At 31.5% G+C, this 23,787-nt stretch overlaps 3 protein-coding genes across 3 annotated transcripts; 2 read left to right on the plus strand and 1 right to left on the minus strand.

The window, feature by feature from the left end:
* The first annotated feature begins 8,673 nt into the window (after positions 1-8,673).
* LOC108334097 (uncharacterized) lies at positions 8,674-12,132 on the plus strand. The gene is made up of 2 exons (XM_017569738.2): positions 8,674-11,348; positions 11,725-12,132. Exon 1 carries the CDS (start codon positions 8,980-8,982, stop codon positions 11,332-11,334), a length of 2,355 nt encoding a protein of 784 aa, XP_017425227.1. The 5' UTR covers positions 8,674-8,979; the 3' UTR covers positions 11,335-11,348; positions 11,725-12,132.
* A 40-nt stretch (positions 12,133-12,172) lies between these two features.
* On the minus strand, positions 12,173-12,758 carry LOC108334098 (subtilisin inhibitor 1). The gene is made up of 2 exons (XM_017569739.2): positions 12,615-12,758; positions 12,173-12,515 (listed from the first exon to the last, which is right to left on the minus strand). Exons 1-2 carry the CDS (start codon positions 12,679-12,681, stop codon positions 12,286-12,288), a joined length of 297 nt encoding a protein of 98 aa, XP_017425228.1. The 5' UTR covers positions 12,682-12,758; the 3' UTR covers positions 12,173-12,285.
* Positions 12,759-19,166: 6,408 nt separating this feature from the next.
* On the plus strand, positions 19,167-22,098 carry LOC108333582 (protein trichome birefringence-like 38). The gene is made up of 5 exons (XM_052870333.1): positions 19,167-19,465; positions 20,776-20,947; positions 21,060-21,235; positions 21,426-21,584; positions 21,711-22,098. Exons 1-5 carry the CDS (start codon positions 19,215-19,217, stop codon positions 22,000-22,002), a joined length of 1,050 nt encoding a protein of 349 aa, XP_052726293.1. The 5' UTR covers positions 19,167-19,214; the 3' UTR covers positions 22,003-22,098.
* Positions 22,099-23,787: the final 1,689 nt, after the last annotated feature.

The following is a 23,787-nucleotide window of genomic DNA, read 5'->3' on the forward strand; positions in this document are numbered from 1 at the left end:
TATGAGTTTTCTAAACCTTTATTTGCTTCCAAAGCTCCAAAATAGGTGAATAAGGGAAGGTATGGATGTGAGACAATGTTCCATCTTTGGTTCCATTCAAGTGTGAAGAAAGGTATGAAACGTTGTGGAGTCTACATTTATATGATTCAAGGAAAACCCCTCTAAGTTACTGAGAAAGCTATTTTGGTATTAACATAATGACACATTTACCCTCAATGGCAACCATTGCATGCACTCGAATATGTGAATTTATTCCTTCGTTACATTGCACTCAATCACTCTTGAACTCTTTGGAGAAAAATATTTTAAAGAAATTCAATACCAATAAATTATAAACAAATCCATAAAATATTATGATATCACTTATTTCCTGAAATTTTGAAATAATGAGTTTATAAGTTTTTTCTCATATTATGAAATTCAAATTCACACTTAAATTTCATATATAATATTACTCTTTTAAGTATAAGTATCTTTCTACGTTAGTACTCTCACCTTTAATAAAAATATTTTTAATCAAAAAATAATTTAGTAATGTCTTTTACTTATGTTATTATTTATTACAACCAAACAGAACCTCTATAACCTAAAATTGTTCACACACTTCATATTCTCATTAAAATCAATTATACAAACAAATTACCTGAGACCATTAAAGAGTTTTTTTTCAAGAGGATACTATTAAAATATTTGACACTAATAAATTGTGAATCCCCTCATAAAAAATTACAATACTATCTTCTATACAAAATGTTTATAAGTCTTATTTCTATATTTATTTAATTTTTTCATTTTTACCGTAGGACACAGCCTCACGATTAAATTCTTAATGACTATTATATGTGGAACCTTAGCTTTTTCAAGAAAGGTAATGAAAATCATTTTTTTAAAGTGATCGGTAAAATTTTATGATAAATATTTAAAATAACAATACAGATTTGGTGATTTGGAAAGAAGTGATGCACCTCTACCAACTTAGCAATGAAAAAAACCAAAAGTATAATTTATCACTTAACATCTAAAATGTTTTTTAGTGTCTAATTATTTAGTTCTATAAGATATTTTGTCAATAAAATATAAGTTTAAAGACCATTTTGACACTGAAGATATATATTCATGATTATTTTTTATTTGTTATCTATCTATGGATAACACCGGATTAATCGTTCTTACAAAAAATAAATCAATCTTTTATTCTAATTCAATCACTAAAGTGATAAATTATTCATAAATGTAAAATATTAAATGAAGGAAAGTGTGAAATATTTTTTTCTAGAGTACAAACAGAATAAATCCTTTTTTAATAAACATAAAATGTTAGTAAAGTTGGCGTATAGGAAAAATAGCCAATAATGAGGTTATAATTAAAAAAAATGATATGAACATTGAAAAGAAAAAGAAGAGGATTATGCTTGTCCTTGATAAAAAGGAAAAAAATATTTTCTTTTTTACAATATAACAAGTAGCATTAAAGTAACAAAATTTTAATGGTAGGGAATATTTATGAAGCACTAATAAAATGCATCTTTAGATATAATAAAATGAGATTTATGTATCTGGAATATATTATATTCTATATATATAATAATAACACCTGACAATGCACGTGTATACCCTACAATACTTTATAGTGAGATGACAATTAGGGCATTATTACCCATCATTAGAGGGACCTTCTCATGCAACCTTAGCATTTACTTTACATTATTGAGATAATAGTATTTTCTTTAAGAAGATTCTTTTCATCCACAAAAACATTTTAAATATAAAAATCTATTAAATATATATTTAGATATAAAAGTATATCAAGTAATGCATCTAAAAAACCTTTACGACAGAAGAATGTCAAATAAACTCAATCATAACTAATACATAATTTTTAAACCAGGGACGAAAATAAATATTTATATATTTATTTCGTTTTCGTTTATATACTTGTTTTTATTTGTTTATATATTTACTTTTGTTTTAAATTATTAAAACACTTTGAATTTACAAAAATATATTTTTCACTTAGACTTTATTTTATATGAATAATATTTTTTATAATATACATTTTATTTTCTCTCTTAATTATTTTTTAATCGATATTTTATCAAGTTGATTTATATATTTCAACTTTTTTTAATATTTATAAGAATAATAATTGTTGAAAAAGATATAAAATTTTAATTGTGTGTCATTATTTTTTTAGTAACTATTTTTTATTTTATTTTAAACTTGTACAGCTATAATTTTTTTCTTTAATATTAAATCTTAAAAAATTTCATTTTTTTAGAATGTAATAATTTTTCAATGTTGATTTATTTTTGTATAAAAAGGTATATATTTGAGATATTGAGAGAAAGGATAGGAGCGTAAACATATATATACTTGTTTTTCTGTTTATATATTTACTTTTGTTTTAAATTATTAAAACACTTTGAATTTACAAAAATATTTTTCAGTCAAACTTTATTTTATTTGAATAATATTTTTATGGGTTAAATATGTTTTTAGTCCCTAAATTATCACGCGATTTTGGTTTTCATCCTTTTCGAAAGGCTTGTTCATTTTAGTTCTCTTAGTTTTGAAACTCTTATGTTTGGTCCTTAAAAATTAACGACGTTAAGTTTTCTGTGAGGTGGCAAACGGCGAGGCACGTGTGATGTCACCTTCCCTGACCACTTTTAATTGACGTGACAGTAAAGTCTGGTGGTCGGTCGGCCTGATGGGTGGTCAGCCATAAAAACCTGGTGGTTAGTCTGCCTGTTGGGTGGTCAGCCTGTTCATCAGCCAGGTGGTCGGCCACTCGTTTTGGTGATCGGTCGGCTTAGTGAGTGGTCGATCTGGTTGTGCCTGAATGAAGGTCAGTGTTTATGCTTTATTGACTTCGTTTTTATGCAGCTTGCTTTATACAACTTGACTTTGTTTCTGAATATCGTGCAGTCTCATGGCACCACCAGGCCGACCACATACCAAGCCGAGCACCAAGCCGACCACCCACCAGCCGACCGACCACCCACCAGGCCAATCGACCACCAAACTGAGTGGCCGACCACCCACCAGGCCGACCGACCACCAGACCGATACTGCCACGTCAATTAAAAATAATCAGGAAAAGTGGCATCACACGTGGCTCGTCGTTTGCCACCTCACAGAAAACTTAACGCTTTTGCTTGTTAAGGACTAAAAATAAGAGTTTTCAAACCAAGATGACTAAAATGAATAAACCTTTCAAAGAGAGACGAAAACCAAAATCGCGTTAGGGACTAAAAACATATTTAATCCTATTTTTATTATATAAATTTTATTTTCTCTCTTATTTACATTTTAATCGATATTTTATCAAGTTGATTTATATATTTCAATTATTTTTTCTTAATATTTATAAGAATAATAATTGTTCAAAATGTTATAAAATTTTAATTGTGCGTCATTATTTTTTTAGTAATTATTTTTATTTTATTTTAAAACTTGTAGAACTATAATTTTTTCTTTAATATTAAATATTAAAAAAATTAATTTTTAGTAATGTAATAATTTTTCAATGTGGATTTATTAATATATATATTGTTAGATTTCGGAAAAAGCACCCAAAACCCTCCTGTCAGTCATTTAAAACGCACCCAAAATCCTCTGCGCGGACGCCAGGTGTCAAGCGTCGAAGATTCGAAAATCAGATAGTGGAAGGCAGGTGTCAGCGAGTGAGCGGACGCTCGTTCTAAAGTGGGAAGCAAAACTGAATTTTTGAAAACCCCATTGCACTCACTCTGCATGCACCCTTTCTTCCCCAAAACTCTGATCCTTTCATCTTCTCCTACTTCTCTCTAAAAGCTTACTATTCTCTCTACCAAAACTCATCTATTTACTCCTCCGATCATATTTCAGAGACCGTAGAAGCGTTCCCGGCGTCATAAGCTTCATTCTGAACCGAACATTTTCGAGTTTTGAACCTGGTAAGTCTTTTGTCCTTAGTCTTTCGTTCCATGATACATGCAAGCCAAGTCGCGGTTGCATTCTTATATCGTGTCTGATCCACTTTTGTTTGTTTTGCTGTTAAATTAGTTTAAGAGTTGTGGAACATAAGGGTAGGAGATTTTAGTCAGACCAACCATATTCTGCCTCTAGGACGTTCGTTCACAATAGAGGTAAGGGAAGCTTATTCAATTTAATTCTTATGTTTTACTGTACTGCGTGGATGTTCTGTGAGTTGTATGAAGCATGAGTTTGTGATGTTGATGATTTGATATATGATAATGATTATGAGATGATATATGAGTAATATGCGAATGAGCTATGATAGGAAAGTATGAAATTTTGAAGTTATATGCTGAGAAATGAATTTGAATGTAAGTGAATTCTGAATAAGAAATTTTCCTATGATATTGAACGTTCGATATTGAACGTTCGATATTGAACGTTCGATATTGAACGGTCTTTGACCGTTCGGTATTTCTTGTAAACTCCTTTGAAATTGAATTCTTTCATTTAGGAAGAGTTCTAGTTGAGGACGAGCGTCTTCTTGTAGTATTACTATGTTTGAGCGTTCGGCCAAACATAGATGTACCCGAGTGTTACGTGAGGAACTGAAAATCTTGTAAACATGCATTTGTATATTTAATTATTCTTCAACACTGTCTCCAACGTGTCTTATCATAATTATTATTAGTAATGTTTCTATTATAAGTTTAAATTAGTGATAGGTATCAACTCAAGCTCTCATAATGAGTGGCGCTCGGTCTTACACCGAACGCTTGTACTTATTTTAATTTACCAATCTTGATGAAAAAGTGTTCGTCCAATTTTAGTAGAATCTCCTTTATCGTGCTCAGTCATTGACCAACACTTAGTCTCTCTCTCTCTCTATATATATATATATATATATATATATACATATGTATGAATTATTCTACTTTTGGTTCGTTAAAAGTCTTGGCACATATACCTTCGTTGTCTCCGACCTAGAGTTCCCCGTAACCGATGTATTCTTCGAGTGTTGATTGTAGTTCACGAGAGTCAATTCATTCAACTGATTCCTGCTGTATGTATCGTTTGTCACATATTGTATAACTGTACTCGATTTATTCTTAAATCTGAAAGAAACCCTTCAGTCTTATTCTATTTTGGAATGGGAGATTTCACGGTCTCGTTCCTATCGTTCGTCCTCGTTCTGAAGAGGGCTGAACGTTCGGTATTTGACGTTCTTGGAAATTGTGATAAAAATGACATTAAAGTGAAGAATTATAAAAGATGAATAGTATATGAGATGAATAAAAGATTTTGGATTTGAACGAGCGTTCTGGGGAGGAACGACTCATGAGTGAATATTTGAAAGTTGTAAGGTATGATTGTGGTAATGCTAAGCTGTCGATTCATCCTAATGTTCCGTGAGTACTCATCCTCACGTAGAGGAGAGTAGGTCATGTGTGGGAACGGCAGGAGGTCCTAGTCCTTAGGGTTACTTTGGACAGTTTGGGCTAACCTCGGGTGGCAGCTGTTGAGGGCATCCCAGTTACTACATCACCCGGGTGCACGAACGTCGTAGTTACACAGATTTCATACAGTCCGGACGGTCGGTCTAGTATTAGGCCTTACTTGAATTGTATTATTAACTTTATCTGTGTGTTGATGTATGAATTGTATGATTTATAACTGAATTAAATTACATAAGCTTACCCTGTGTTTTCCTTGTGTTGTCTCGTCTTGTCGTTGCGATGATCATCTGTGTGGATATGAGCAGAAGGGGACACACTTTTGGAAGAGGCGCTGGAAGAAGGAAATTTGGAGGAAGAGAACCTCGTGGAAATTGAAGTTAAGGCCGAACCGTAGTGCGTTCGGTTGTTAGTATAGTCTAATTAGTATAAGGTGTCGTTCGACCATCTCTCCTTTATTTAGGAACGACGGTTCGGTAATCCCTTTTGTAAACCGTTCGGTCAGTTTCGTTTTGATGTTTAGTTAATGTTGAACTCTTACTGTTTATGCGTGTTCGGTCAGAACCGCACGTTTTCTTTAATGTAAAACTGAAATAATATATTATTAAATATAATTAATTCTATTATATGATTTATTACTGTATTTTTGGGATGTTATATATATATATATATATATATATATATATATATATTAGATACATATTATGATAAAATATATCAACCATAAATTTTATATGAATAAAAGTAGATAAAATATACATAAATGTACTTAAAATCAAACTGACACCTCCTAGCAAATTCTCATCATAGTGATAGTGTAATATACATAGATAGAAAGCTTACCAACTTATGTAAAGACACTTTTATCGATCACGTGTTTTTCTTTTTCTTTTTCCTTTTGTTACTTTTTCTTTTTCGGTATTTTGTTTACATTTTCGACTACTATACATTCTTTTCTACGTACGAAAACATATATATTATACATGTATTATTGTATTTCCTTTTCTTTTTCCTTTCTAAGTGTCAATTAGAGATTTGAAATGTATTATATATATATTTTAATAATATGATTTGAAAATTGGCCGAAAGAGAAATACTAACAGTACGACGTTTAACACATTTTAATGTAATTTTGATTATTTATTGAAATTCATTTTAGCTTAGAAAGAAGTTGATAATTAAAAAGGAATTTGAAATGTTCTGAAACAAGAAGAAGGAGCTGGAATTGATGACCTAATTATTTTTGAAGATTATTCAAATGAATAGGTTTAGGAGGCACTAGCATGGGGCGGTGGCGTGTGGCATATCTAATTAGGGCACTCTTTTTTTTTTTTTTTTCTTTTTCTTTACTTTATCACTTTCTATTTTCTATTACCTTTATTATTATTATTTCTTTTAATTTCTTTTATTATTATTTGTTTGAATCTTTGGAGAGAGGAAGAAGAGGAGCGTATGCAAATGTGGGCTCCACGCCCATGTAGGGCCCAATAGCAGCCCAAGTTTGCCGACCACACGGCTTTGTCTTTTCCACAGTGCTTTTTCTTTATGCCTCCCAAACCTTACTATCCACAAAGAAAAAAAAGAAACATATTTTTACTTTAAAATAGTATATTTAGTAGGTTAATTTACTGTACTACCCTTTTTTTACTTGATCAAGGAATAAAGTTAGAGTAACTTCTTAACATTCCACGTGTTTCGAACAATTTTTTTTTATGAGAATCTTTTAGCAGAGAAAGATATGAAACTCAAATTTAAATTAATCTGTAAAATTTTCTTTATATAATTTTATTTTTTAATTTATATAAGTAGCTTTGGTTTGGATTGGTGTGTATAAGTGATGTTAACTTATGGTGAAGTTAAATTTATTTGACTTGTTTGATTCTTATGTTTAAAAAGTTAAAATAGTGATTACTGTGTTTAATTAATGTTAATGAGAAAGAGAGAATTGTGATTAAACGTTTAAAGAAGTTTTTGTTTTTTTAATTTAAATATAAATTATATAAATTAATGTGCAGAAGATCATTAATGTGTTTACGGAAATTAATTTAAACTCACAGAACTTGTTTTTATTTTTCTTTAAACAAGTTTCGGAAAAGAGAGAGAGAGAGAGAGAAAGTATCTTAAAATATATTGTATTTTATTTATTACTTAAAAAATAATGTATTTGGTACACCATGCGTATAAAATACATGCGGATATTCAAAAGTGTTTCAAAACTCTGTTCTACACCAACTTTAGCATAGATTGTCGGTGACTTAAAAGGATACTTTGCAACGTCTATGATTAATAATATAATAATAATAATAGCAATAATTATTGAAAACTCAAGTTTCAAAATAAATTTTATATATAGTAGATATAAAAAATTTACGTAATATAAGAAAAAAATTCATTACACATTATTTTAAAGACTATTAAAGATTGATGTCACTTTTTATATGAATTTAACTCATTTCTTATCATTATTATTTTATAAATTTTCAATAAATTTATTTAAAAGATAAATAATAATAATAAGAAGAAGAAGAAATAATTCTAAAAGTAAATAATTGAAATTACTGTCATCTCAAAATTCAAGTGTAGATATGGTGTTTTTTTTTACCATTTGCTTTACATATAGTGTCTTAGTCTTGTGTTGATGACATTAAATACTCAAAATAGAGTGACACACTATTGATTGAAATTTGAAGGAAAAACTTGGTTGTTAAGGAAAATATATGTTGAAACACACACATGCAATTTATGAACATTTGAAGCTTTTGACAACCTAATGTTGATTTTATTAAGCTAACAGATCTACTAACTGCCACCTACTTTTCTCTCAGCTACACCAACCAGAAACTGCTACATGAAACAGATCAATTCCTTTTGATGAATGAAGTAGCATTTGCAATTCTGTTTGTGAAGCAGCATTGATGGAAAAGCAGAAGCCATGATACTTGTTTCCTGAATCAAACCAATTTCCTGAATGAAGCCAAATTCACATTACTCAAAAGTGTCTTAAACTAAAGCAACTGCATTAATGCAGCTTGTCCTCATCTCTTCACCTAAACTAGGCCACAAAGGGTTCCCTTATCCAAAACCAAGAGGGTTGATTTGGTCATTTTTTGTGAAAGATGATGATGAGTTAAGAAATCAAATCAGCAGCAACAAGTATTGAAAATAGGCAATGAAAAGTTCCCATATTTTAAAATACTAGTTATTCATGTAAGAAAATGCTAAGCATAAAAGGGTCCCAAAAACCACCTGTTAGTGCTGGTCAACATCAAATACTTATCAAAACCATATTCAAATAACATCACCTGCCAAACCACAGTTGAGAATATACAAAAAGAGAAAACCACATCAAACTAAAGCATGCCAAACCAAACCAAGGGGAGAGAATATCTCTCTGCTTGTTTGGCTTTCAAGCTTTCATTCTTTCCTCTTCTTTTCTTTCCTCTCTGAACTTCTTCCTCATTAGGAAAACAAACCACCTCAAGGAAGGAAAACAGACCAAACCATATACCAAACAACTATATATCCTTTATTCCCACTTATTCAACCTCTGGTTTATCCTTCGAATATGGTTCAAAGAAAGGTTCCTGGCAAGCTTGGAATCCAAGCTGAACATGTTAAATCAGACAAGAGGTTGGCAAATATGAAGCTATCTTCATCTCAGCACCAAGATGGCAAAAGTAGAGGAGCTGATATGAAGAAGAAAATCAGAAAATCAAGGTCAATAAACCTTTCTGATCTTGAGGCTCTTCAATCATCATCATCATCACCTTCAAGGAGAAGCTTGTCTCAACCAGGAAAGCCACCCCCTCTTCACACTCCAACCACTGCTGCATCAGCATCACCTCAGAAGCAGCAATCTTTGTTCAGAACAACAGATGTTTCACCCAATTACATGAAGCCAACAAGCAGTTCGCATGCAAAAAAGGAACTTTTCCCGGTAAGCCACAGGAACTCTCAATCTGGTTCTGATTTTAAGAATCTTCCGAGAAAATTTTCTACTGATTCCAAAGCTGCCTGTGCTAAAAAACCTGCCAAAGCCTTGGCAAGGTCGTCTAGTTTGAGTTTGGTCAGAACATTGACAAAAACCACTACTTTCAAGGCTTCTAGAGCCTGTCCTAGAAAATCCTCCAGGGCTGTTATGTGTGCAGATATGACTGCACCACAGAGAGCCACTTGTTCTTCAACTTTGAAGGACTCAAAGTTCCCTTCGTACCTCATGCTTAGCCCTGGGGCAACTGAGTCAGAGGGAACTTCAGCCATGAAGGTTTGCCCTTACACGTATTGTTCCCTTAATGGTCATCATCATGTTGATTTGCCGCCATTGAAGAGCTTCATGTCAGCTAGGAGGCGCCTTCTGAAGACGCAGAAGCGCGCCAAGCTTGAAGCTCTCAGCCCTCGGAGACTGAAGGTTCCCCTTGAGACAGATAAGAAGGACTCTGATGTTGAGCAGAACGTTTTTGAGGAAAAACCTGCTTGCGATGAAATTGGCATTGATATCTTCATTGAAATCTATGCCAATGAAAAGGATGCAACACCAACAGGAGCAGAAGAAATAGGGAGAAGAGATTTTCTCAAAGAGATTGAGGATCAAGCAGATAACAAGTCACCAATTGAAGATAATGGCGTAGCAGCAAGAACCGTTGGTTTTCCTTCTCCCTCTGTACGTGAACTTGATCTTGAGGAGGATTTGAAAAAGCCCTTTGATGACGTTGCAATCGAAGTAGATACCAACGGCAACTTTCTCCAAGAACAAAGTTCACAAGATGCAGATGAAGATCACCAACCAACTGTCTGGTGTCATGAAGAAATGAGCATGGGAAGCTACTGCAGCGATGGGGAACAAGACATGGGGGATGTTGACATGGATGATTCTGATTCCAGAACCTATGAAATGGAGTGGAAGGAGGAGATATTTTGTGGATTCGATCACGAAGAGGATGCTGATTCTTCTGTTTACACAGAAGAGGACAACGACTCAAGAGTTGAGTCCTCATCAGAGAGTTCTCATGATGTGTCAGTGACATGGTTAGATGACATCCTTGGCAGCTACTATGAGGACTTTCTGGTTGATGAAACACACAAAAAGGCCAATTCAGAAGAAAACACCCATTTTGAAGAATCTACTGGGATTAGTTCCGTCCTTGAAGACACAAATGGAAGCATTGAAACCAAAGAAATCGAGTACTCCTCCACGGGTTGTGACCAATCTTCATTTACAGAGGAAATATTTGAGTATATGACAAATGCACTAGATAATAGTGGAGAAGATGAGAAACATGTGGATGATGAGGCCGGTTGCAACTCAAAGACACTTGATGAACAGACATTTGACAGCACTCAGAATCAGAAGATGAGTGATACTAGCACAACTGACGAGACAAGTGAAGATGGATGTTCAAGCAGCCTAGAGAACAATGATGAGAGCAGTACAATGGAGAGGGAAATTGAGTTGGTGGATGTGTCTGAGGAATGTAACATGACTGATCAAGATCAGTATTTGTTGGAAAAAGACCAAGGTAAAGGTAGAAGGTTCCAAAGAACAAGTTGCATAGATAGTGAAGATGAAAACACAAGCAAGAATTGGAAAGGTTCAATTAGGAGAAAGAGGGTTGTTGAAGATGATGACGAGATGAGAAAGTTCAACCCCAAAGAGCCAAATTTCCTGCCTTTGGTTCCTGAACCAGAAAAAGAAAAGGTTGACCTGAAGCATCAAATGATGGATGAGAGAAAGAATTCGGAGGAATGGATGCTTGATTGTGCACTCAGACAAGCTGTGACAAAACTTGCACCAGCTAGGAAGAAGAAGGTGGCACTGCTAGTTGAAGCCTTTGAAACGGTGATGCCAGCACCCAAATGTGAAAACCGTTTGAGAAACAATTCAGCATTTGGTCATGCAGGAAGAATTCAAGCTTGTAGCTGATGGATGTTGCTGAGGTAAAAATTGAACACATAACCCTTTTTTCATTCTTTCTAAGCTTCTCATTAACATCAGCAATTATTTCAGTCTTTCAGCATTTTCAAAAGATCATTGACATGGGAACTTGTGAACATTAAGATTCTTTATATCACCATGAGCACACACCTATGCTATTTTTACTGATTTCTCGATTCATATAAACATTTTTGATAATAACATAACTAAGCGGTTTTCATAGCTGAAAGAGTTAAAATTAGAACAGAATTTTCCGTGTATATGATTAATAGATTTGATTTTCTTTATGCATGAAGTTCTTGTTGTTGTTTTCAAGCGTGGATATAAGATCAGTCCCTGAATACAAGGTTTCTGTCTTTTTTTTTCTGTTTTGGTTAGTCTACAGTCATGAAAGGTGAACCAAGAGAAAGTGTTATCTTCTTGCACGGGAAGCATAACCAAACCTCTGAGGAGAAATATGCCACTACACCAAGTAAATTTGGCTGGCATATCCAACTTTCTGAAACGTGGATAAACTCAGCTTCAAACATCAAGGACTTGTAACAGTAAAACTAAGAGTGAAGCTTCAGAAAGGAAACTTGTGGTTGCTGTTTAGCCTTGTGGATTTGCTTTACCAGAATGTTTAGTGAATTTTAATCATGTGTTGTTTACTTTGTTACATATGTTTGTACTTGATGCACTAGTATATTTGTGTTGATGAAGATTATCCATGCCTCTGGACTCTGATAACTAGTTTGTACAATGCAGGACAGCTAATCATTACGTAATTTTCTGTTTTCACTTTCATCATTGCGAATTACAAAAAGTACTATATGGATTCAAAATATTGTATCATGAAAGCAAACATATTATTCATACTAAACCAAAAAAAACTTCAGATTCAAAAGCAAATAAGATCTCCATGAAATGATGATACATAATTAGCAGATATCAGACGTATTAGCCAATTGATGGAGTCCTTGTGACTTTGTTAGATTCATCCACATACAATCGAACTCTCTTAGGATTATAATCTGCAGTGACAAAAGAGTCATGAGGCACCACTTGAATTTGAACATCACTCATCTCTTCTTTGATCTTAGTTTCTGCTTCTTCAGCAGTGACACCAACCAGTTCAGGCCAACTTGTCTTTGTAGGAGTGTTAGTTTCCAAAGCCTGCTTGTAATTCCCTGCACACCAAACATACTTTGATACTGTTCATACACATTCATGAAAGTTTTATCTAATGTGACTTGAACATATTTGAAAAGAGGAAGAATAGTACTCACTTGGTAAGGGCACATTGGGTTGTTCCTGAGAAGGGTTAGTCCCTTGTTCTTGCTTTTCCTCAGCCATGAACACCAAACAATGTGTAGTACTCAAAAAAGGATCCTTTGATGAAAGTTTTGTTGAGTTTGAATGGTTTAAGTAGAGGCCATGGAAACTCTGAATCGGTGGAGTTTGGTTTTAGCTTGCCACCTCTTTTGGAGTTTTGCATGTTCAGATGATTAAGCTGATTTTTCCAATGCCATATGCCTCAATTTTGTAGTGTCACGTAAGCCACCTAAGACTATTTTAACACATGATAATGCTATTAAAGTCTCGCTTCATTTTATAAATCAAAATTTGACCTCTTTCTATGTATAATGAATACTTATGTTGTAGTTTTATATCAAGTAATCTTGAATAATTTAATATTTTTATAAAACTTCTACCATATAACATATTTATTTATTCTAAGATAAGAACCCATAATTTCGGTGCATTTGTTGTCAAACTCTAATTTTTAAGGCTCAACTTTATTTTAATTTGTTTTTTCAAGATTAATTTAATACTAAAGTTGAAAGACTCATTCTTACTTTTATATATTTATGAATTAAATAATTTTTTAATGTCTAAGTTCGCAATATCTTTGCGTAATGTAGTTGATCATTCTGCGTAATGAATCTTTTATGTTTTATTCTTTTCATCTTTGTCGCAGCTAAGGTTTAAGAGGCAGGATAAGGCATTACGGAAAAGACAAAACGTTGTGGTCGGCAAACTTGGGCAGCTAGTGGGCCCTGTCATGGCCGTTTGTATTTAAATGTAAATATAATAATAATATATTATTTTTAATATATTGATAGAAATTAAAATGTTGTTCTTTCTTTTCTTCTCTAAAGATTTTTATAATATAAATCCTTTCTTCTAATAAGATTTTAACATTATGTAAAAACAAGATTTTATGTAGTCAAAATGGCATTAGTTTATACAAAAATTATGTACAAATAAATTTAATAGGAATTTTGTAAATAAGTTGGTACTTGTGTTGATAGATTATTATTAGAATAATTGTAAAAATAATAATAGGATGATATATGTAAAGTCCAATAAAAAAATAATAAAATAAAAAATAATAATAATAATAATATATATATATATATATAATATATATATATATATATATATATATATATATATATATATATATATATATATATATATATATATATATATATATGATTATAAAATGACAAAGAACCTTTCAGAAGTAGAATGGTGAGCAAGACACTTTTGGTGATGAAGTCAAAATATTATTTTTTATAAAATAGTATTTTGAATAAAATATTAAAAAAAATAAAAATAAATAAATAAAAAGACAAAACTACTTTCAGAAGTGGAGTTAAGGGAGAACAACTTTCTGTAATGGGATTTAAATATTATTTATAATAACATATTATTATTAAAAAAAAATTAAATAGTGTCAAATCTTAGCTATAAAAAGCAAGCATGAGGAAGACTGAAACTTGCACAAAAAATTGAGAGAAATTTTGAGAGAAAAGAGTTGGAGGAAATTCTAGTTAAAAAGGAGAAAATTCTGGAAGTTTTCGGAGAACGGTTTCTAAGGAGAAGATTAAGTCTGGAATAGAGGTAAGGGGAGTTACTCTTAAGTTTTTGTTTTGTATTATCCTGAGTCTTGAATATGTAATATTTTGCTTTTGTTTGATCTTGAATATGAAGCATTTTGTTTCTGTATGATCTGAATTTTGAATAAGAACATGCTTCTGTGAGGAGATCCAAGTTTGATAGTTGTAAAATGCGATATTGATTATGTTATGCTATTTGTATGTTATTAGTTGCTTCTTTTGTATTGTTGAAAGGATGAGAAGTTGTCTAACCAGCTTTGCCAGATTCAACTTCTTGTTTCCCCAAACTTTTAACGGCTTTCCTTATTTATTTATATTGTATTTTTGGAAGGATGAGAAGTTGTCTAACCGGCCTTGCCAGATTCAACTTCTTGTTTCCCCAAACTTTTTACGGCTTTCCTTATTTATTTACATTGTATTTTTGGAAAGATGAGAAGTTGTCTAACCGGCCTTGCCAGATTCAACTTCTTGTTTTCCCAAACATTTTACGGCTTTCCTTATTTAATTAGATTGTATTTTTGGAAGGATGAGAAGTTGTCTAACCGGCCTTGTCAGATTCAACTTCTTGTTTCCCCAAACTTTTTACGGCTTTCCTTATTTATTTATATTGTATTTTTGGAAGGATGAGAAGTTGTCTAACCGGCCTTGCCAGATTCAACTTCTTGTTTCCCCAAACTTTTTATTGCTTTCCTTATTTATTTATATTATATTTTTGGAAGGATGAGAAGTTGTCTAACCGGCTCTGCCAGATTCAACTTCTTGTTTGCCCAAGAATTTTTATATTAAGATTATTTTTTTTTATTGTCAAATACTTGATTCTTCTCTGACCAATTATAGCAATATTTTATGATTCTTAATTTGTTTATAATTATCTTTTATGAATTCTATTATCAATGTATTTTATGATGTTTGATATGAAATTAAGGATTTGAAATATAGTATGAGTCTCGGGGAGAGGGGAGAGACTCTATAATGGTATGATATTAGTGTATATGTTGATGTTGAGGGTCCTTTTGTTGGTGGTTATCCTAAAACTCTAATAATTGTCCAGTCTCAATTAGAGAATGATGTGTTATATGGTGAGAGTAGTAAGAGGTCCTAGTTTATACTCATAGACATTAATGGACTAACCTTGTGAGTGATGATATATATTATATTTGGCCATAACTATGTTGTAGATGTTACCACAAGTGCATGACCACCCGAGACTTCCATCAGCATTATATCCGGATAATAGAGTCTAGTATGATAATTGCATCTTATAAGAATTTATGGTGAATGTATTACGTATAATAATAGTGTAATGCTTTTTCTTTGAATTTTGCATGGTAGCTTACCCTTGTTTGTTTGTGTCAAAAAATCTTATTTTTGCGATGATCGTATAACGTTTATGTTATACGGGAGCAGATGACGGAACGACGTCCGAACCAATACAAGTGAAGGAGGAAGCATCATAAAAAGGAAGAGTAGTTTAAAAAAATAATAATGTATTTTCAGTGTGAACTATGTTACTCCTAAATGGATGATTGTAATAATGTACGATGTTTTTATTATTAATGAAATAATTTCTCTTTGAGATGTTTAATTTTTGGGTGTTACAATATATGTTTATATTTATTTGATACATATTAAAAGAGTAAAATAATTATAAAAAATAAATTAATGTACTTTAAAAGAAAGAATAATAATATTAAATAAATATGAAAATTTTGTGTATGAAAATATCTCTCTAGTTATTTAATGTATAGTGAAATATAAATTGTGTTTTGAACTAATATACATACATATTACATTACTTCTAATAGTAACCGATGTAATAAGTACAACATACTATATTCCTTATATAATAAGTACAACATACTATATTAGTTATATATGTAGTTTATACATATTACATGTATCGACGTTTCTTTAAATTTATCCGTGATGTTGCATGACTTCTCAATATACTAGATTACTTATATATGAACATTGCAAATATTAATTTTTGTACAGTTCGGTATTAAGTTTCTCAACATAATTCTCCTTCTAGTGGAAAACTTAAAAAAAAAAAAAGTGACATTTTGATTGTAGAAACATCATATATTACATTGTAGTTCAAACAACATATGTAGAATGTCATTTGTACATTGGTGGTAAGTTAGAATCGACGTAAAATGTTAGTCAGATTTATAATTGAAGTTGAAAATACATTCTTTACTAATTCATAAATTGATTGAAAAACATAGATGTCATGGATGTAGAATATTTAAAATAAATGATGTAAAAAAAGATTTAATTAGTTCTTTAGTCGAAGATTTACTTAATTTTTTTTAAATAGATTCCTATTTTTTATTTTGTTTTAAATGAATTTTAAATTTTATTAAAACTTGTCAATCATATCTTAATTACCAACTGTATTAAAATAGTTAATGATAAATTTATAAAACATGTTTATTTGGTACTTGATACATATCTTTGACATGGATTGACTCAACTTGTTTATTGACCCATGTCGACTCGATGCAACCTTTAGTCTTAATCGACTCAACTTAACTTTAGGTCTAGGTTGACTTAGTCTGACCTTTGTCCAAGGTTGTCTAAGTTCAATATTTATCCTAGATCATCTTGGCTTGATCTGCGTTTCTGATAGACTAGACTCGACCTTAAACTTGGTTAATATTGACTTGACTTCTAACTTGATCGACTCAACTTGATCTTTGGTCTGACTGACTCAACTTGATCTTTGGTCTGACTGACTCAACTCGATCTTTAGTTTATGCCAAATCAGTTTGACTTTCGACCTATGTCAACTTGGGTTGACCTACGTTTCTATTGACTCGGCTCAACATTTAACCTGGATAGACTCGACTTGACATTTGATTCGAGCCAATTGACCTCGAACTTCAACCTAGGATAAATCGAATCAACTTTGAGCCAAAGTCGATTTGATTGACCCTTCAGCTCGAGCCACCTCAACTAAGCCTTCAAACTGTGTTGACTCAATTAAGCCTTTAAGCTGAACCGACTTAACACGACCTTTGTGAACATAATGATAATAGAGTTAAATTTCAAATTTTTTATACTTTTAAAATATTTAAAATTCTTTTTATTTCATTTATTTAAAATATTTTCCAAAATTCTTTAAATTTGAATTTATTTCTAATTATTTTATCCATAAATAAATTATCTTTCTAAATTATTTAATCCAAACACAACATAAAGAAACTTGACGTAAGATAATCTTCTTACTTAAATAGATGGTGCGCATGACCATGCTTATTTTTGGGCAACTAATGGTTGATGTTAACAATACTATGGATGTCAAAATGATCATCCATATGGTGCCACTATTACTATTGTGGTCGTCAATGTTGCATATTTCCACTACAATACAAGCATGTAATTTTGGTATAAAAAATACATTCTAAATCAATTCTTGAATTCATTGACGTATAAAAAGTCTCATTTTTTTAATAAATTATTTGTTTTGGATCCAACCCAATACCTGTAATACAATAAGTAATTTCCAACCACACAATTTGAACAACAACAAAACACTTATAATAACTATGCGTATAATGAAACTTCTAAAATGATTTATAAAATCATAACAAACAATTTATTTTAAATTATTAAAATTACCAATGCTTAAAAATATTTGTCCAAATTAATGTTATTAAAATATATCATAAATTAAACAAATAGAATGGTGAGATACCTACTTGTATGTAGTATATAATATGTTTGTTCAATCATATTATACTAAACTATGTGCAATATCATAAACAATATAGGCCATAAGTTGCATAAAACAAGAATAATTTGTAAAAACATTTAGTTTCTCATTATTCAAACTTCATTCCCTCCCTTTTAAAGATCTTTGATTCAAGATCAATACATATTAACTTTTGGTAACAAATTACAAATATTAATCAAAATAAATATCTATTCTTTTGGTAACATAATAAACGCACACATTTATAAGATACAAATGATTAAATAAAAAAGAAAAATAATAAGAATAAAATATCTATTTGATATCATATTTGGAATCTTATTTTAGAGAAACAATAAGAAGAATAATAATTTCAACTGCAAAAAAAAGTAATAATAAAGTCAAAGAATCTCCTTGATAAAGAATAATCACATAAAGATAAAGTTAATCCATATATTATATGTATAATGCTTACCTAACGAATTAATTTGTCTGATGTACCAATAATTAATAGTTAATATTAATATAAAAGTATAATTGTTTGAACTCATGTACTTTCCTATCTCTCTCCAAAATTCCTAATTTGTTTCCATATCATCTTTGTTCTTTGTTATAAAAAGAAAATAATTAACATAATTCCTGTTTTTTACTAATTCAATAATCAGTATAAAATACTTTTTTTTAAACAGTGTAAAAAAAAAACTTTTATGTACTAATAATTGTTAATAGCTGTTAGAGTGTCATGCTGCATGTGAAATTGAGATTTTTTTTTATAAACCACCACATGTGAAATTAGAAAATAGAAAACACTTTCATTTAATTTAATCTTACAAATTGGCTTTTAAATAAAAATAAAATCTTATTTATATACGAAATCAATATTATTTTTTGACTAGTGTCAAACTTTTCAGAGACTACAAAATTAAAAATGATGATATCATACGATGAGATTGTTAAAAGTAAAATAAGACTTAAAATTATAACATTATGAATTAAATTACAATCGAGACAAAATAGAAATCTTAAAATTAAACATAAATGATAAAGGTGGTTTTAATCAGTACTATTTTGTTGTACCTAAATTATACAATTGAGATTATTTTGAGAATTCCATATATGAAGATGGCGAAAAGGGTTTTAATTAATTTTATATTGATTACATTAAAATGTAAAGCTTTTAAAAAGACAAGCACAATCTTTTAAAGAAATTCTATATAAAGAGAGACGGAGAGAGACAGCATTTTGAAAGAGACAGAAAGACAAGAGAATCAAAGAGTGTTGTTGCAATGAGGTTATACAGATGTCTGGTTTTTGGGTTGGTGTGTGTGTGTTTGAGTTTGGTGAGTAAAGGAGAAGAAGATGGGTTGTCGGGTTGTAACATGTACGAAGGAGAGTGGGTGTGGGATGATTCTTATCCTCTTTATGACTCTGCAAAATGCCCTCACCTTCGTTCTCAGTTTGATTGCTCCAAATATGGCCGTCCTGATCATTTTTATCTCAAATACAGATGGCAACCCTCCAAATGCAACTTACCAAGGTACACCATTTTCGTTTCTCTTCAAGTCGTAAAAAAACCGATACTGTAAGATTGAATTAATTTAACTATGTCGATGCTGTAAGGTTGAGTTTGTGTAACTGTAATAAAATTTTTGTGCTTTTTATCAAATAATATTAGTTGTTAGTAGTAAAAAAGAATTGAATAATGACACTCTTACTTTTCTTTTTAACTTTCTCTTGCAAGTTCATTTGAATTTTTTTATGAGAAATTTTCTTGCTTTTGTTTATGTCAAAAATCAATTTTCAAAGTTTTTATAATTTGATTTTGTAATATTGAGTTTTTTTTGTTAATATTAAGTTTATATGATCACATAATTTTTTGTCAACTTTTTTTTATATATCAGTTTCAATTTTGGTAGGTTGGAAATTTCACCTTGAATAATGAAAGTCGATTTATAGATACAGACTTTATTTTATAAGTTAATCTTGTGAGATTGAATCACACTTAAAATTTACATTTTCTTTTACATTTTTCTCCTTTTAATATTTAACTTTCGAAAATCACTACATAACTAAATAAAATAATTAGTGAAGTTTTAAGTTAAAGAGCGATGAGATTAAGGAATGCATGAATCTGTTTTGATTTTGATGAGTCACGGGTGAGAGCATTGTGTAATGATGTTTGAAACTCACAAGGAGAAGAATGAAAACACAGCTCATGTACATTTCATGCCAGGATAGGGACATACATACATCCACACGCAATATATTTATTATCTTATTAATAGTGCTTTTATTTTTCATTCTTTCAATGTAAAAATCATTGGTTTTTTTGGAGTTTTTTTGAAAAAAAAAAATTATTCCTAATACAAGTATTGGATGATTTTACATGTGACTAATATTTTTAGGAGAATTTAAGTGTCATTTTTTTTTCACAATATTGGTTGTTTTATAGGGCTGTTAAAGAATAACTTATCAATAATTAATTTAATATTTATAAGAATTTATTATTGTTATAATTATTATTAATTTTAAATTCATCAGTGAAACTTAATTTATATGTATAAGCGTTTAATTATAACTCAATAATGCATTTATGAGATTTACGTTATATCTTTTTATGCATTTATTAATTAGTATTATACATTTAAATCCACTGATGAAACTTAAAATAAGAATTTATTATTCATAAGTTATTTTGAACGCATTGATAAACCTTAATTTAATCCTCCCGGCAACCCAAACTTTGAGCGAAATTTAGAAACAGTGATACATGTTTGAGTAATTTTCATTTTTAACATTTGAAAAGTGATCCGAAATTCTGAATATGATAAAAATACCCTTTTGCAGATTTGATGGGAAAGAGTTTTTGACAAAACTGAGGGGGAAGCAGATCATGTTTGTAGGAGATTCAGTGAGTCTCAACCAATGGCAATCACTAATTTGCTTGCTTCATTCTTTCTTGCCCCAAACTCAAATATTGGATGAGCTTGATAAGCTAGTCTATAACTACACATTCCCGGTAAGTCACATATCCACTTTTTCAGAATTCTGATAACTTTCATCTTACAAGTTGATTTTGTAGAATTGAATTAGGTTTAAAAATGACTTTTTTTCACTTGCTGCTGCTGCAGGACTACCAAGTTTCAGTGTTCGTTTATCATTCCACACATTTGGTTGACATTGAAGAGGAAAAAATTGGTCGAGTTCTGAAGCTGGATTCCATCAAGAGTGGAAGCATATGGAAAAACATGGACATTCTGGTTTTCAACACTTGGCTTTGGTGGTATCGCACAGGACCCAAGCAACCGTAAGATCTCTTCAAAATCGTTTCATCTTTGCTATCACAGCTTTCTGCAGACACATTAACAGCTTAAAATAACTGATATACAAGTTAAAAGTAATCTTTTTGAAGAACTTAAATATTTTATTTTGTGCAGCAGAAGCTTTGATTCCGATAGTAGTTAAGGATTAAGTGTACCCTTTTGTTTGTTCTGCAGATGGGATTATATTCAGATAGGTAACAAGATAGTGAAAGACATGGATCGCATGGAAGCTTTCAGAATTGGTTTGACAACATGGGCTAAATGGGTGGATGCAGAGGTTGATACAAACAAAACCAAAGTTCTTTTCCAAGGAATTTCTCCTCAACATTACAAGTAAGTTTGGCACATTTTCTTATCAGTAAATAAATTCATGTAAGCAACAAAAGTTTCATTTCAGATAGATCAAAGAATCAGTTAAATGCATTTGAGTTTGAATGTTTGAATTTGTGTATTAATCAGTGGAATAGAGTGGAACGAACCGGGAGTGACAAACTGTTCAAAGGAGACAAGGCCAATAAATGGATCAACTTACTCAGCTGGATTGCCAAAAGCATATTATGTAATGGAAGATGTGTTGAAGAAGATAACCAAACCTGTTCATCTGTTTAACATTACAACTCTGTCACAGTTGAGAAAAGATGCACATCCTAGTTCTTACAATCTCTTCAAAGCCATGGACTGTACTCATTGGTGTGTGGCAGGCTTGACAGATACATGGAATGAGTTATTGTCTGTACAAGTCACAAATTGAAAATAAAGGTTTGAGTTGGCTGTTTAGTCACATGAATTTTTGGGACAAAATGTAAAACTCTGGTCAATAATAATATTAAACAACTTTTAAATTTCATCTTTACCTGTTTGAACTTTATCTTCTTAAGCATATGTGCTCAAAGGTTTCATGAACTATTTGTTAGAAGATATCAGTATCTCAGATGAATATCAGCATCTAAACACTTAACTAAGGTAATAACTAGGGACCGCGATATTTCAACAACCATTTCTTAACACTTTTTTGACAACGCCACGTGTCCTATTTTCATTGGTTTGGTTTAAAAAAAATATTTTATAAAAACCTTCGAAATGGAAGTCCGTAACCCTTCTTTTAACTGAAAATCCGAAAATACCCCTTTCTCTATTTCATTGGAAACGAAGTTCCCGTCTCGTGAAGGTCCCGTCTCCTGAACGTGTTTCGTGCCTCTTGACTTAGCTTTGTATGTGATTGTTCTGTGTGCGTGGTGTTGTCTCCCTCCATTTTCGTAAAGGTGGTGTTTTTCGTACAAGTTATCGTGCTGAATGGCAAGGTCCGGTGACCATTGTCCGACGACGAAAATGAACAACCTTTGAAGACTATGTTAGGGTTGGATCCCGAATGCGTTACAAGGGAAGAGCACTTAGGACTCCATACACCGGAACCGTAGTGCTTAGAATAAAAAATGAGTGATATGTGTATTTAGTTGATTAATGGAAAGTAAATGATCATTGTAATCATTGTAAATAGATTAAGAAAACAAAGTGTAATGTATCGGATTTATTTGAATGATATAAAATTTGAGTTTTTGTTTGAGTTGGTCTCATTTTATTTTTTGAATACCATTGTTATTATGAGTTGTGGGTTTGTGGATTTCAGAATGTGGTAAAGTTTTGTGTTTGCTAAGTTGCAGGCTTGTTTGTAAGATGTTGGTGTTTGAGTGGTCATTATGGGTAACATGGGTGACTTATGAGAAAACCAGTTCATTTGAATCATAATTTGAGTGGGGGTGATGTCCTGTGAGGCCAAGGAGTGTTGAGTGACCCCTCATGAGTGGGGGGAGCAACTTGTGCAAGGGATGACTGAGAGTGCTGAAGAAAGGCTGTGGTAATCGTTTACAACTCCCTCGTAAACGATTACCCGAGAGAAAATAAGGTTTTGTACAGAAAGTCCAACACAGGTAGTCAGTCAGATTCACACGGGTGACCATTGTCAAAAAAAGTGACTTTTAGGCACTTTTGCACTTGTCTTAGGCTTGTCCTGGTGTTTCAGTGGTGGAGGAAAGAAACAATGTTTATGAGATGAGCAACTTGGGTGAGATAACATGCTGTCAACTTTGACCTTTGCTTGCTATTATACTGATAACTTTTCCCACCGACCTCCAAATGATGTGATTCTTTTTTTATTAGAAACTAGACTCAAAAATCTTTCCAATGACTACTAATTTGTAATTTTTGGACATCTGAGTTGGTACAGTTTATTCTTTCAAGTTAGCATTTCATATATTTTTGCCAACTCTGACCTTTGCTTGTTCTTTTGCTCATAACTTTCTCCACCGAACTCCAAATGAGTTGATTCTTGTTTTTTTGGAATCTAGACTCAAAGACCTTTCAAATTATTCCTTGGAAATCAAGTTTACACCTTTTTTGACACTGTAATCGATTACAAGGACACTGTAAACGATTACCCGAGAGAAAATTGGAATTTGTACAGAAAGTCCAACACAGGTACTCAGTCAGGTGAACAGGGGTCACCATTGGAAAAAGAAGTGACTTTTAGGCACTTTTG

This window comes from Vigna angularis, chromosome 11, assembly GCF_016808095.1.
Source record: "Vigna angularis cultivar LongXiaoDou No.4 chromosome 11, ASM1680809v1, whole genome shotgun sequence".
Classification (NCBI taxonomy): domain Eukaryota; kingdom Viridiplantae; phylum Streptophyta; class Magnoliopsida; order Fabales; family Fabaceae; genus Vigna; species Vigna angularis.

Coding starts and splice junctions, on each gene's coding strand:
- LOC108334098 (XM_017569739.2), bottom strand. CDS start 12,681: ATGGCTGAGGAAAAGCAAGAACAAGGGACTAACCCTTCTCAGGAACAA. Junction 12,516..12,614: donor ACCCAATGTGCCCTTACCAA/GTGAGTACTATT, acceptor TTTGGTGTGCAG/GGAATTACAAGCAGGCTTTG.
- LOC108334097 (XM_017569738.2), top strand. CDS start 8,980: ATGGTTCAAAGAAAGGTTCCTGGCAAGCTTGGAATCCAAGCTGAACAT.
- LOC108333582 (XM_052870333.1), top strand. CDS start 19,215: ATGAGGTTATACAGATGTCTGGTTTTTGGGTTGGTGTGTGTGTGTTTG. Junction 19,466..20,775: donor TCCAAATGCAACTTACCAAG/GTACACCATTTT, acceptor ACCCTTTTGCAG/ATTTGATGGGAAAGAGTTTT. Junction 21,585..21,710: donor ATTTCTCCTCAACATTACAA/GTAAGTTTGGCA, acceptor TGTATTAATCAG/TGGAATAGAGTGGAACGAAC.